General features: G+C 40.5%; 1 protein-coding gene across 1 annotated transcript; it reads left to right on the top strand.

The window, feature by feature from the left end:
• Window positions 1-10947: 10947 nt before the first annotated feature.
• LOC134443080 (CD276 antigen homolog) lies at window positions 10948-13482 on the top strand (the record flags this gene model as incomplete). Its single annotated transcript, XM_063193019.1, has 5 exons — window positions 10948-10996; window positions 11114-11509; window positions 12319-12660; window positions 13211-13300; window positions 13396-13482. Coding segments are annotated over exons 1-5 (964 nt in total), but the record flags the coding sequence as incomplete, so codon positions are not given.
• Window positions 13483-14007: the final 525 nt, after the last annotated feature.

Here is a 14007-nt window from a genome sequence, read left to right as displayed (position 1 = left end):
TCTGTTTGTAAGTGCCGACAAGAATCAAGTTGTCATAAAGTATAACGTCAATGATGTTAGTAATTATTGTGTAACTAATGCTTAATTTAATTTTCCCTATGTTTTTGCAAACCCATTGGGATTGGTACCTTCGTTCATAAAGGGACAAGTAGCAGGTAATGTATTATTATGTGCTTATACTGTAGCAAATTATTTTCACATAGCACAGGGAGAATAGAGGAGGAAATAAACTCGCTATTTTCTGAAAAGGAATACTTGCTAACAAGTTTTAAGCAACCTGGTGAAAGACTTTTAAGTATACTTAACTTGTAGGCAAAGCAGTTCTGTTGTTTGACACTGCATGATTTCATGCTGAACATAACTTTCATTTGACTTTGATTTTTGAGGCCATATCTTGGCTGACGCCTGGCTTTAGACTTGTGGGCACTGTCACAACCAAGAGGGTATGATCTTTGGGGAAATCTGTTAATGAACATGTGATTCTAAGCAGTTGTGTGCAAAATTCAGAATTTCGGAATTTAATTAAATTCTGACAAGTCTTTTGCATCAGGTTGCTTTAAAATGAAGTGCTTTATAAATTGTACACACCACATTGTAAATGATTTCATTAACAGACACCTTCACATTCCCATACTATTTACACCCTGCACCCCCCGTTAAAGTGCATATTAACCAGTGTTGGGGGTAACTTTCATGCGTTTTTTTTTTTTGTAACGAGTAATCTAACGCATTAGTTTTGTGAATTCAGTAATCAGAAGTTACTTTCCAAAATAAGGACTCGTTACTGCATTACTTTAAGAATTAATGAGTTTACTTTAATTCATTAATGTGTCCACGAGACACGTTGTAGACGATGCGTCTGTGCCCTGTTGAGCGGTTTGCCTGTGTGTAGGCCTACTGTGTATGTGTGTGTGTGTGCGTGCGTGCACCTGTGTGTGTAGGCTACGTATGTTTGCACCGCGACTGGGAAAGAAAGGAAAAAAAGTAACAGGCGCGAAGCAATGCGTGCGCGGATGGCAGGCAGCCCAAACAACAGCAACTTGATTACAGAGCACCGTCACATGCAGTGCCGCTTGCTATGAGAAGAACTAGGAAGAAGGGAGGATGAGAGGCAGAAAGAGAGAGAGAGAGGTGACACGCGGAGCCGGGGGAGAGGCATCAAGAGGGGTTGATGTTTTAAAAAGCAGTCTACATACTGTACAACGGAAGGGGGTCAGAAATATATCTAATTAGATCAAGCCCACACAAAGCATAGAAATGCACACCATCGAAATAAAGCATGCTGGTAAAGTGCTTCCTAGTCAGGCTATTTGCGGTGGAGGGAGATGCTGACATCTAAACGGTCGTCTCACTCAGGGGCGAAGTGGGAGAACTTTTCCCACCGGGACAATTTTCACCTTGGCGGCCCTTTTTACTATTTTTTTTTCATGCAGAGCCTATATTACATCCTTGTTGTCACAAAGATGTTAATGCCCATGTTTTATTTGGCTATGTCATATCAATGTTGTCATGGTGTAATTAAGCGTTTTCAGCAAACAGTGAATTAGATTGCCAGCACAGCAATCCCATCTGCATGAAATCCCATCTACGTAGCCTACATGATCTCTACTGAAAAGCTTACAGGACATGACTTCTGCTGTTACTTTTTTGACTGAGACTCATAGATGTCATTCCTAATGTGAAAAGTCCTTTGTAATACATGCTACCATTGTAGCACGTTAATGTTAAATACATCATTTTTTATACGTGGCATCTTACGTAATTACAGTGATATTACGATATTTAATATGACGTTCCATCTGACATAACACTTCTGAAATAAGCTTATATTCATAATCATTGTTGTGCATTCATGTTGGATATATACCTCTATTCCAGGGGCCGCACCTGAGCGCCCAATCTCTGTGTGACTATCTATGACTTATGATAGGCCCAGCCACTATGGACCTTACACATCTAAGAATCCTGGTCCTAACCTACGTTGACCTTATGACTCTACATTCTCTGTCTATATCTTCTTCCTCTGCCTTCCTGCTTTTTCTGCCTCTCCTCTATACCTCTCCTTTTAAATCTATCTCTAACAATGTTTTTTTTCCCATTTGTTAAGCACTTTGAGTTACATGCCTTGTATGACACAGTGCTATACAAATACAATTATTATTATTATTATTATTATTTCTTTCATTTCAGACAAAGCAGAGAGCAAACGCAACAGGTATGTGATGTTTTTAATTACAGTTCATTTGCACAGTTAATTCAGTGGAAATTCTGTTTCTCATGTATGAACTTGTAACCCGCAGGATTCTCGTCATCAGCAATATGAAATGGTGGCTCAAAACTAGAGATGCACCGGATCCTGATTTTTGGGATCCTGCCGGATACCGGATCCACTGCTTAAGATCCTGCCGGATCCGGAACCGGATACCGGATCCTACAAAAGGGTTGAAACATATAGTCTACTCGCACACGTGGGCCCTTTTCATTACGTTGGCTCAAACTATTTTTTAGACTCATTGGCTTACTGCCACACTGCCTTCAACGGCCACTTCCAAAGGGCTTTCACTCCATGCAGCGATTGGGGTTGTGAAAGACTGACTGAAAAGCCTAGGCTACGTAAAAAGTAGAGATGCTCCAAATTCTGATTTTTAGGTAACTGCCGGATACTGGATCCACTGCTTAAGATCCTGCCGGATCCGGATAGTCTGAAAAACCCTATTATCCTGCCGGATCCGGAACCGGATCTTGGATCCTGTACATCTCTACTCAAAACTCACAAATCTCCTGAAAGTTTTGAATGAGGAATCAAAATGGAAAATTTGTACAGTTTCATGGACAAAGGTACTCAGCATCTGGACATGTTCGCTCATGCATCCTTTTTTAGCTGGCTTCTTCAATCAGACTGAAGCCATAAGCTTATCATTACCTCTGCCAAGGTGGTTATGTTTTCGGTGGAGTTGGTTTGTCTGTCTGTTTGTTTGTTTGTTTGTATGTCAGTCTGCCAGCAGGATAACTCAAAAAGTTATGTACGATTTGGAGGAAAATTTTTGATTTATTGGAAATGAGAAAAGGAACAAGTGATTACATTTTGATGGTGATCCGTACGACGATCCGAATCCAGTTTTTTTTTTTAAAAGATTCTTTACCATTGCGAGCATTTTGACACTCCAGTGTCTAACTCCACAAAAGAGGCAGAAAGACTAGAAACAAATAGTGTGTAACACAGTGAAATGTTCTATCAAACAGCCTCCTTGGCAGAGGTGTACACTCTCTGAGTGCATTTCTAGTTACAAAATGTTTTGCTTTTCTTTCTGTATGCACAGTCATGTACAGGTCATTGACTAGTAGAATATAGCTTTGTGTGTCAGGTTGCAGATATTTGCATATTTTTATGTAAATTATTTCCTTACCTATGTAGATATTGCATTTTATATCATTTTGCTTCAGACCTTCAGGTTTTGTTTTTCTTTTTGGTCATAGCATTTTGCACTGAATGTAATTCTTAGGGAGATATGGATTTGTTGTTATGGTTCCATGTAGCTGTGAGAAAAAAGGTATGCCAGCCACAATCCTTATTGTTTTTTAGACATACAGTACACTGTGTGTTAGGGATAGTAAGGCAGCAATGGTGTCATAAGTGGCAAATACCATGCACTGCACGTTGATGCTGTGTATGTCAAAGACCCTGCTACAAGAGTGTAGGGGTAAATGGGGGATCTCTGAAATGTGACCTCTCTTACCCTGCACAGTATGGTCTGGGAAAACAATTGTTGAATATTGAAAAAGTTTATAAAGCAGTAATTACTGTCAAAACCGGAATCATGCACGCTCTACAGGCAAAGCAAGGAGAGCCAGTTCTACCATGAAAGACTCGATAGACCAAATGAAGTTTAAGATATTTATTGAAACACTGAGGTATGCAGTAGTGATTCTCTTTGGCGTAGGCCCCCTTCATATTCAGATGAAGAGGGCGCATATCATGGATAAGGCAGGGGGGCGAGAGCCTACCCCCCTTCACAGGACGGGGACCAACTGGTGACGGTGGCTGGAGGTGGTGGCATCCACAGCAGAGTAAAGAGAGGACCATCGACCTAGGACCGTGATGATTAGAGCAGACACTCTCGGCATGCTCATGGTAGCAAGGCTGAAGAGAAGATGCCGGACTGCGTCGAAAGCAGGGACACCTTGCAGAGCCTCCTCATGGGATGAGGACCGGCCAGCGATGGAGGCTGAAGGGGAGGTGGTGGGAGCATTGACGCCAGCATACTCTAGTCAGCAGAAGAGCAGAGATAGACAGAGAGTTTATAAATGAGCGGGCAGGCATCCTATTGGCTGTAGGTAAATGAATGAGAATGCAAGGGAGAGGGTGTGCCTAAGAACAAGTAAAGTGATTGGTTGGTTAATGCAAGAGAATAATTGAGCTGAATACCGTCTCATCTTCCTGGCAGAACTTAACGCCTTACAGCTTACATTTCCTCTCCTGATCATGTGAGCTGTTGGGAAGTCTTATTTTACCTTGTTTTCCGGTGTTTTCGAGTGCCAAAATCAAATTCACAGTGGGCCAAAATCAAAATCTGGGGCAACGTCGCAGACTGACCTCAATATTCTTTTTTTTTTTAAATGGCCAAAAATTGTGTATGCACGCACATAATACTCAAAGGCAGATTTCACAAACACTCATTCCAATCGTATGTTAGATCAAATGTGTCTGACCTGTCCATATTCTGTTGTATACAGTATGAGTGTTAGATGTTACACTCATTCCCATCGTATGTTAGATCAAATGTGCCTGTCCTGTGCATTTTTTGTATATGAGTGTTAGATGTTACAGGTCTGGGCTCACTCGTATTACAGGTGTATGTGAGTCAACCTTAATACACATTTGGAATGATCTCGCAGGCCAAAATGAAAATGACTCTGCGGGCCTCAGCCTGAATTTGACATGAATTTAACATTTTATAAAAGTATACTTGTCAGCAGCAATATGAAATGGTGGCTCAAAACTCACGAAACTTGTGGAAGTCATTAACGAGGAATCAAAATGGAAAATTTGTACAGTTTCATGGACAAAGGTACTCAGCATCTGAAAATATTCTCATGTTTTCTTTTTTGCTTGTTCTTTCTATCAGATTTTTGCCATAATCATTTACGTAAGTGTTTTGCTTCTTTTTCTGTTTCAAAAGCCATGGACATGTCATTGACTAATATAGTGTGTCAGGTTGCAGTCATTTGCATATTTTTTATGTAAATCAATTTTTAATCTAAATTATTTCCTTGACTATGTAGATGTTTGCCTATGACATTTTATATCATTTTTATACAGACATTCAGATTTTTTTTTTTTTTTTCTTTTTGGTCACAACATTTTGCAGTGCATGTAATTCTCAGGGAGATGTGGATTTGTAGAGGTGTGTTATGGTGTAGCTGTGAGACAAATGGTATGCCAGCCACAATCCTTATAGGGGTAGACATACACTGTGTGTTAAAGGGACAGTAAGGTAGCAGTGGTGCCATAAGTGGCAAATACCATGCACTGCAAGTTTACACTGCGTATGTCACAGACCATGCTACAAATAAAGAGTCTACGTATGGGTACATGCGGGTTCTCTGAAATCTCACCTCTCTTATTCAGCAAAGTATGGTCAGGGAAAATACTGGTTGTATATATTTTTTTACGTGTATAATGCAGTAATTACTGTCAAAACAGGAATGCTCTACAGGGCAAAGGAAGGAGAGCCAGCTACACTCCTGAAGTTGCATACACACCGCAAGCGCGGACGCCCACTTAACGTCCACTGAATATGTCCGGTATCAGTTCGAAACGGTTAGAATACATGTAATCAGATCATGCCTTGCACACAGGAGCGCGACCGGAGATGTCCGCGATGCTCCTTGAAAATAGAACTCGAGACTATTTTCCTGTGCGGACGTCCGCGTGCAATGAGCAGGTTCCATTGAAAATGAATGGCTACTGCCCGCGGATAGAACGTGGACGCTGACTGTGCAGTGTGAAAGGCAGCCTGCGAACCTCTCAGACTCGTGATGCTTCCGGACACGTTAAGCGAACGCAAATATTTCGGTGTGTATGTACCGTGATCATTGCAGATGTTGGGAGGTCTTATTATACCTTCTTATCCAGTATTTTAAATTTTCCACATTTCCAGTAGTGCGAAACTCAAATTCACAGTTGGCCAAAATCAAAATCTGGGACAGAGTTGCATACTGAACTCAATGTTTTTTAATGGCCTAAAATTGTGCATCATGCACACATGTAATACTCAAAGGCAGGTTTCACAAACACTCATTCCAATCGTATGTTAGATCAAATGTGTCTGACCTGTCCATATTCTGTTGTATACAGTATGAGTGTTAGATGTTACAGGTCTTGCTCACTCGTATTACAGGTGTACAGTATGTGGGCCAATTGTAATATACATTTGGAATGATCTTGCGAGCCAACTAAAATTACTCTGTGGGCCCGGCCTGAATTTGATACATTATGCTTTTGGGTGTGTGTCGGTGTGTGTCCACTCTAACCCTGTTCTAATGATAATAGCCTAATAATAATGATTAAAAAACAGTACCAGGACTTGGTATCTGCACATGTTTTCCTTTACATTTCCTGTGCACTTTATATTGGCAAGTGTTATGTTATGACTATGTCCTCCATTTTGAGTCGCTTTGGATAAATAAAAGACTAGAAAAAAAAAGACTTGTATAAAATGTAATGTAATGGTTACGCAAGGGAATTGTGTCTTATTCTAACACCAAATACATTAGAACTAAAAGTTCTTATCAAATGTAGAAATATGAAACCAGAATGGTAAAAGGAATTGAAGCCAAGGTATTGGTTATCTCAGCCTTTTTTTTTTTGACATTTGCTTGCTTGTAAGATTTTCTATTTGTTTTTTCTTCTGATTTGTTCTGTTCTGTACGAGATGTTTTCAAAAGCATGTGATGAATAAAACACATTTTTGCCCTACTGTGTATCATCATGTATTTTTTAATAGTAGGCCTATTCAAAGAAGACTAGCACAGATGTTTGATCAGTGTAAGAGGACACAGCCCTACCAACAGGGGAAATTGGCAAAGGAGTCAGTTGTGCTAGGCCCAGGGTAATGCCGAGTACAGACCAAGAGCGAACGGAGCGAATAGTGCCAGTGATAGTGCCAGTGGCGCTATCCGGGGCGCGTTGATCCCTCGGTGGTTGACTTGGTGGAACCTCAGACTTTCTCCTGGTAGTCTGAGGCGCTAACCAAGCAACATTCACACTCACTTCTTACCTATCTGGTGCTATTCACGGCTAGCCACAAAATGCAGCGTCACTGTACTTGTCTCATACTGCAGCTAGCAGGCACAGCTCACGTGCACTGCATTCGGTAACTACCCTCGTAGTAGTAAACCCGTAGTACACAATGTAATAAACTAAGGTCGCGCAAACCTATGAAGACCTTGCGCCATTAATCAAAAAGTGTCACAGACTGAGCGACAGATTAATAGATGAACAAGAATACTTAATTTTCTTCTTAACTTTACCAAGCGAGCCTTGCTCGACCGCTTCTCTCCAGTTCCCCTCTCTTCTCTCTCTTCCCTCCTTAATCACGCGAGAACATCATGGATTCACATGTAATTCACAGTTACAATCAACTTCAATATGTCACTTTATATCAGCCCTAATACATGTTCACCGTGTTTTTAAACAGATAAAACAAAAGTAAAAAATAAAGTATTTATCAAAATTTCAACTATTTATTATGGAGAATGAATAGAGCTCTTCAGCGTTGACGTCAACTTGTATGCGGCGTTTGGACTACCGGTTCCATGGCGATTTTTTACATTGCAAAACGCCATAGAGATTCAGGTTTGGCAAAAATATAAGTTGCACGGCAACAACGAACATTAGCGTGTCCCCGCATCCCTTTCTCATTAGTGGAACGGATCGTATCATCATGTTGGTGTATTCACATGTTAAATCATGACGATTATAATTCAATATTGCTAACCCCTTTCTGATCATTAAAACTTCCGAACTACATACTTTCCTTTGGTTGCCATGGGTACAACCTTCCGCACGTACATGCCGTTAGATACAGGCGCCGCTTCTGTAGTCGCCAAAAGCTTCCGGGTTTAGCATATGGACGCAACATCGTATTTATGTAGAAGTTTGACACAAAATGATCAACCATGTCATACCTACAGCCTATTTTTAACACCCTCGACAGTTTGCGGGGGTTCGCTAAGCGCGTGCTTGCACTCGGAGCTTATTTGAAATTTACCCCTATTCATTCCCAATGGAGGCCGGAAGCCGATAGGAACCAGGACGTCCTTAAATGCTAACATGAAAGACTACAATCTACTACATGCTTCCGCTGAAGAACTCTATTGACCTGCTTCATTGCCGTCACGTGACTCGGAGATACCTCCGGGTTACACTTAAATAGGCCTATTATCTACCTAAATACTTGAGTATTTTCTACCGCTATCAATTTATCAGTATTTGTAATAGCAAGGAAACAGCTTTGGTACATGACGCCTATTGGTCTGCATGAGGCCAAATACAAAACATCTCTACTTAAAGTAAGTATTATTTTTATGGGTCATAACACCTCTGTGTTCTAGGACTGTATAATAGCTTTGTATTTGTATGCTATTTTCCATTCTGTTCTGTTCTGTACAAATTGCATGAGCATGTGATGCATTATGCACATTTTTGCTCTACTGTACACCATCATCTTGTATAATAATACAGTAAATAATGATACAATAGTTTTACAGTTTCTGCATCTGATTCCAGCCCCAGACAATACCAACAGCCCTTCTTCCATTTTCTTTTTTTTTTGATTAGTGCATAAGAGCACACATTTCGCCGATAGGGGGTGGAAAAATGTGTCAGTTGTTCCAGGCGCAGGGGTGGGGCTAGAATTGGGTCCTTACATTACATTATATTGTATGTAGAAGGGGGTCCTTTCAGATGATTTTTTCCTGGTCCCAGTTAAAGGTGTCAGTGGCCCTGAGAGGACATGCGTATACAGCGTACAAGCTACTGACCTTTCCATCTTCTCCTAAACATTTCCATTAGTATTAAAAAGGGGCTTTTTGGTAGGCTTGTCCAAGATTGCTCTGAATAGAAATACCTATAAATAAACAGTATTTAATATTTACAACAATGTATAACAATATTTCTTTCTACAGTTGAAGTGCCAGCACAGTTGGATAGGCCCCACAAACAGAAAATCTCACTTGGAATATTTGCCTGATGCAGTATATCAGTATCAGTAGTCAATCATGCACTTCCCCTCTCCAGACCAACCAGCCAATGGATAACGGTCACATGAATAGCCTACATCACATGTACCAGTACCCTTATCTGATACTCTTATCGAAAATAACTCACAATTATTACAGGATATTGGTTACAGTCACTGTCTGGAGCCGTGTGGGGTTAGGTGTGCTGCTGGAGGACGCTTTGTCCATGGATGTTATCAGGGCCGTCGTTAGGCCTATTTTAGGGGGGCTTTACTCACAATTCCCTTGTAATAAATCAATTTGACATTGTTTTGAAATTATAGTTGAGCTTTAATATTTGTCTTAGCAGTTTGAAAACACACATGAACTGATTAACATAGCTACTAATGGAGTAAAAATGACCAAATATCTGCCGGGGATGAGTAGTAGTTTTCCAAGTAAGGAACCTGTTTGAATGAATCGCTTCCTGACCACTGCTTCTCCTGGAGATGCGCAGTTAGTAACTCCTTAAAGTTCCTAGTCCTTGTGGAAATTATGCTCTCGGCATTTTTATCTAATCATTTCAACTTCCGTACATAATATTCATCAGTTGAAACATTTTGAAATGTTTTGTTTAGCTTACATATAAGGAATGGTCATTAAAATGTGAATTAAAAAAAAAAATCACTGTAACTAGTGTTTAAAAATCGGTATGGTGCTCTTGAAATAATTGTTCAAGAAGACGCTATCCCAGTGGGGTTGTCATTCAAGTGTAAAGAAATCCTGCATACTGTCCATTCCACCAACAGACTTTAATACAACATGAAGAAGATCGGATGACCGAAACAATGTATTGAAGTTTGTTGGTGGAATGGACAGTGTGCGGGATATCTTTGCTCTTAAAATAATGAATTCATAGACAAAACCTTAGCAGGTGAGCTGAACAAATTTCGGCACGCGCATTTTCTTCCTCTGGTGCTAAGCCCCCCCTGTCTCTCAAACCTAGTGACGGGCCTGGATGTTATGGGATTCCAACGTACAACCTTCTGATTCCAAGATTGACTTCCTACCAACCATCAGGCCATGACTGCCTGCATAGTAAACTGCATTATGGGAAGTCCTCACCCAACTGGATCTTCCTGTTCCTGAGCTGTGTCCAGATGAGGTAGTAGTCATTGTGTGTTGTGAGTGAACACATTAGACATCTGAGAAGAACTCATGTCGTAAGTAGACATTTGACGTAGATTGTGTTATTGTTCTTTGTCTATATCTTACATCTTGGTCACCTTAAATACAAGGAATACATGTAGCTCTTAAACAGTGCTTTATGTAGTATGAGTTAAATTGAAAGTAGTTGTAGTACAGTGTGCGCTCGTGTGAAAATATTTGACACACTGAAAAGAAATGAATACACTAATTTGCTTTAGTCAGTTCCATTTCATTTGTGTGAACCTGTAAAATCATAAACACATTCTCTTTAGCTAATGTAAGTACATTGAGAGTTTTTCAACATCCTGAAAATACTGGAAGTAGTTTGTTAGCAGAGCTATTTCAGATTGTAACTGATGTAACTGTATCATGCAGTAGTATCTACAATACTGTCCAGGTTATGTTTTACAGATACTGTATCTATATATGTTGCTATTTATACAGGACTGCCCCCTGCCTGATTTGATGTGATGTACAATGTCATGCAGAGAGCACACCTGAACATGTCTGAAGAGAATGATATATCATGTGGGCTTGCTGGTGGTTTTGGTGAATGCTGCAGAAGGTGACTTTCTTGTGTAGACATGCAATGGAGTCATAATTACTATATTTTGACATACTGTATTTGAACAAAATTGCTTGTATTGTACATCTATTACCCAGCATTTTCTTTGGTTTTCAGCCTTCCAACTGCAGGGTCCTTCTGGTCCTCTTGCTGCCCAGCTGGGAGGGTCTGTCCTGCTGCCCTGTGCTGCTGAATCCCCCCTGCCTCTGGAGGAGCTGGAGGTGGAGTGGAGAAGAGCAGACTCTGGTGCCCTGCTGCACCTCTTCCAGGAGGGAGAGGAGAGACCAGAGTCACAGGATCAAGCATATAGGGGGCGAGTGGACTTCTTCCCTGTGGACATGGCCAAGGGAAACTTCTCAATACTTCTCAAGAACGTGTCAGAAGGGGACATTGGAGTTTACAGCTGCAAGGTTTTCACTGAACACGAGGCAGGGGAAGTGAAAGTTGACGTATTGAAAGTAGGTAAGTTCTTTGATTCATCTCCCCCACCACATTGCTGGGCACTGCCAGGAAGTGGGTAACGCCACGTTTGAAGTCAACAATGGATCAGTATGTAGCGGCGTGACCACAAACACATTGGGTCTTCTGGTGCATTAGTATAGAAGTAGAATGAGATTACTGTATTCAGTGTTTTCTGCAGAATTTCCGTTAGTCCAAGTGGATTGGCCAGGAAAGAGCCATGTGACTTTTATCATTGGAAGGCTATGCTGTTCAGTTTCATATGATATATGGGTACCACTTTAGAATACTACCTATTCACTCACAGTGTTATAAACACTTTGTAAATAATGAACTTATTATCAAGAACATGTTTGCAAATATTTATAAATGGTCAAGAAATACTATGTTAACAAAGCAGACACAGCGCAGTCTCATCGGTCCTGGAAGTGTCTCCTCCAAAGACCAGAAGGCATGAAACCACATAGAACTCATACAGTAGAAGTTGATTCCCACTCCACTGTGCAGTCGTAGTTTGGTTATTACTCATTTACAAACATTTGTAAATTCTTCGTTAAATGTTAATAAAGTGATTATAAAACTGTGTATAGGTTATTCTAAAGTGGTACAGATATATGATATAATAAAATATCTTAAAAGTATGCATTTTAGTGAAGCAATTTACATTGCATGATATTACATTAGAAATTACATTCACAACCGGACTTTTTTTTTTTTTTTTAACTTGCCAGGTGAAACCCTGGTATAGTTTGACTTAATTTGTTACTGGACAAAACAAGCATGTTAAACCTAGCAATGATGTCCTTTCTTTTTCTCGTCATTCACTTTATCATTCACTTCATTCCTTGTTTGTGTTTTCCCAGTATACCTGGTGGTGACTGGATCAGGTGTGGAAGTGTCTGCCTCTCTGGGTAAGGACGTTGTCCTGAGCTGCCATGTTGATTCCCATGTGGAGATTACAGAGGTCACCTGGAGAAACACAGACGAGGGCATCACAGTACTGCAATACCGACACGGTGACGTCCTCCCAGACTCCTCACATCACAGATATCGAGGGAGAGCTGCGTTCTTCACTTCAGAGATCTCCAAAGGCAACTTCTCACTGAGACTAAAGGGCGTCAGGACTGAAGACAAAGGAGAATACGTCTGTGATGTACACACCAGCAGCCATACAGGGAAAGCCTCTGTAAGGATAAGTATATTGGGTAAGGCATGCTCCCCTAAACCATCAATGTAAACATGATCTCTTCTAATAGTAGGGCAGCAGGATAAACATGAGTGCATCACCACATACTTTGTTATGGCAGATTCACTTACAGCAGCCATGGCATGGAAACAGGTAGGGTTGGGGAAATAAACACGGTTAGAGTGGTGTGTCAGTCTTCAGGTTGAACTTTCACTCAGACCAACCTGTGTGTGGGGCAGTCATGGGTGAGTGGTGTCAGGCTTGTATAGGTTTGCCATTCGATTCTTAAGCTGCCAGGTTGGTGGGGGGAGTAATTAACCAGTGCCTGAGGTACCTGTCCCAGGAGGTAACGTTTGGGGCTGCCCCCTTGTACGGGTGAGGCATAAATGCAATATTGTTGTGTGTGCTGTGAAGTGCTGTGTTACAATAGCAAAGTTCTATTTCCAACACAAATTATAGCTGTGTTTCTGTCGCGCCATGGCTGATGTATGTGAATCTGACGTCAAGAGTCTTCTCACATTATTCTGGAATGGATTCACAGATACAGTAGGTCTATTTTACATGTTTAGGTCTCTCCATTCTGCACTGCCTAGTCTTGGCCTGCTGTGTTGGATCATTTGTGATAACCAGTGTGGCTCTTGCATATTTCATAGCCAAAAGTAAGTTCATATTGGTTATTTTTACCACTCTTTAATGGGGCCATTTATGTAAGATCTCTGATAATACTTTATTTACTGATGTGATTTTCACACAGGGATAAATTTGGCAGTGCATTTCGTGGTGTTTTTGAGTCCAAACATACTGTTGTTTGTTGGATACGTCTTATGGGGATTAGCTGAGGGTAAGTCAGTTTTCTATATTTCAATTTCAGAATTATGCCTTCTGTTTTATATCCCAACAATAATGTAATGTTGCTAGAATCTCTTCACATCACACTGAAAATTGTGTTTGCAGTCTGTGTTTCTTTTTTAATCATGTTAATCATTAATTCTGTAATCACAGACATGCATTATCAAATACCTCACTTTAAACAAAATAAGGTGTCATGACAAGTAGAACGACAAGTAGAATAGTGTACAGTAGAATATACAGTCCCAGGAAAAAGTTTGTACACCCTTTGAAATTTCTTACATTTCTGTCAAAATTGATCATAAAACATGGTCTGATCTTCCCGGAAATCTCAAGAAGGAACAATCAAAGTCTGCTTTAATTAATTCCACCCAAACATTTACATGTTTTCATATTTTTATTGGTCATAAGGCCATAACATTCACAGGAGAGCAGGGCATAAGTAAGTACACCCTTGCATTAAGTAGGTTTTAACCCTCAGTTAGTTGCAATATCATCAACCAGACTTGTCCTGTAT

This window comes from Engraulis encrasicolus, unplaced genomic scaffold (assembly GCF_034702125.1).
Source record: "Engraulis encrasicolus isolate BLACKSEA-1 unplaced genomic scaffold, IST_EnEncr_1.0 scaffold_286_np1212, whole genome shotgun sequence".
NCBI classification, from domain to species: Eukaryota; Metazoa; Chordata; class Actinopteri; order Clupeiformes; family Engraulidae; genus Engraulis; species Engraulis encrasicolus.
This window is presented reverse-complemented; position numbering and strand designations above follow the sequence as displayed.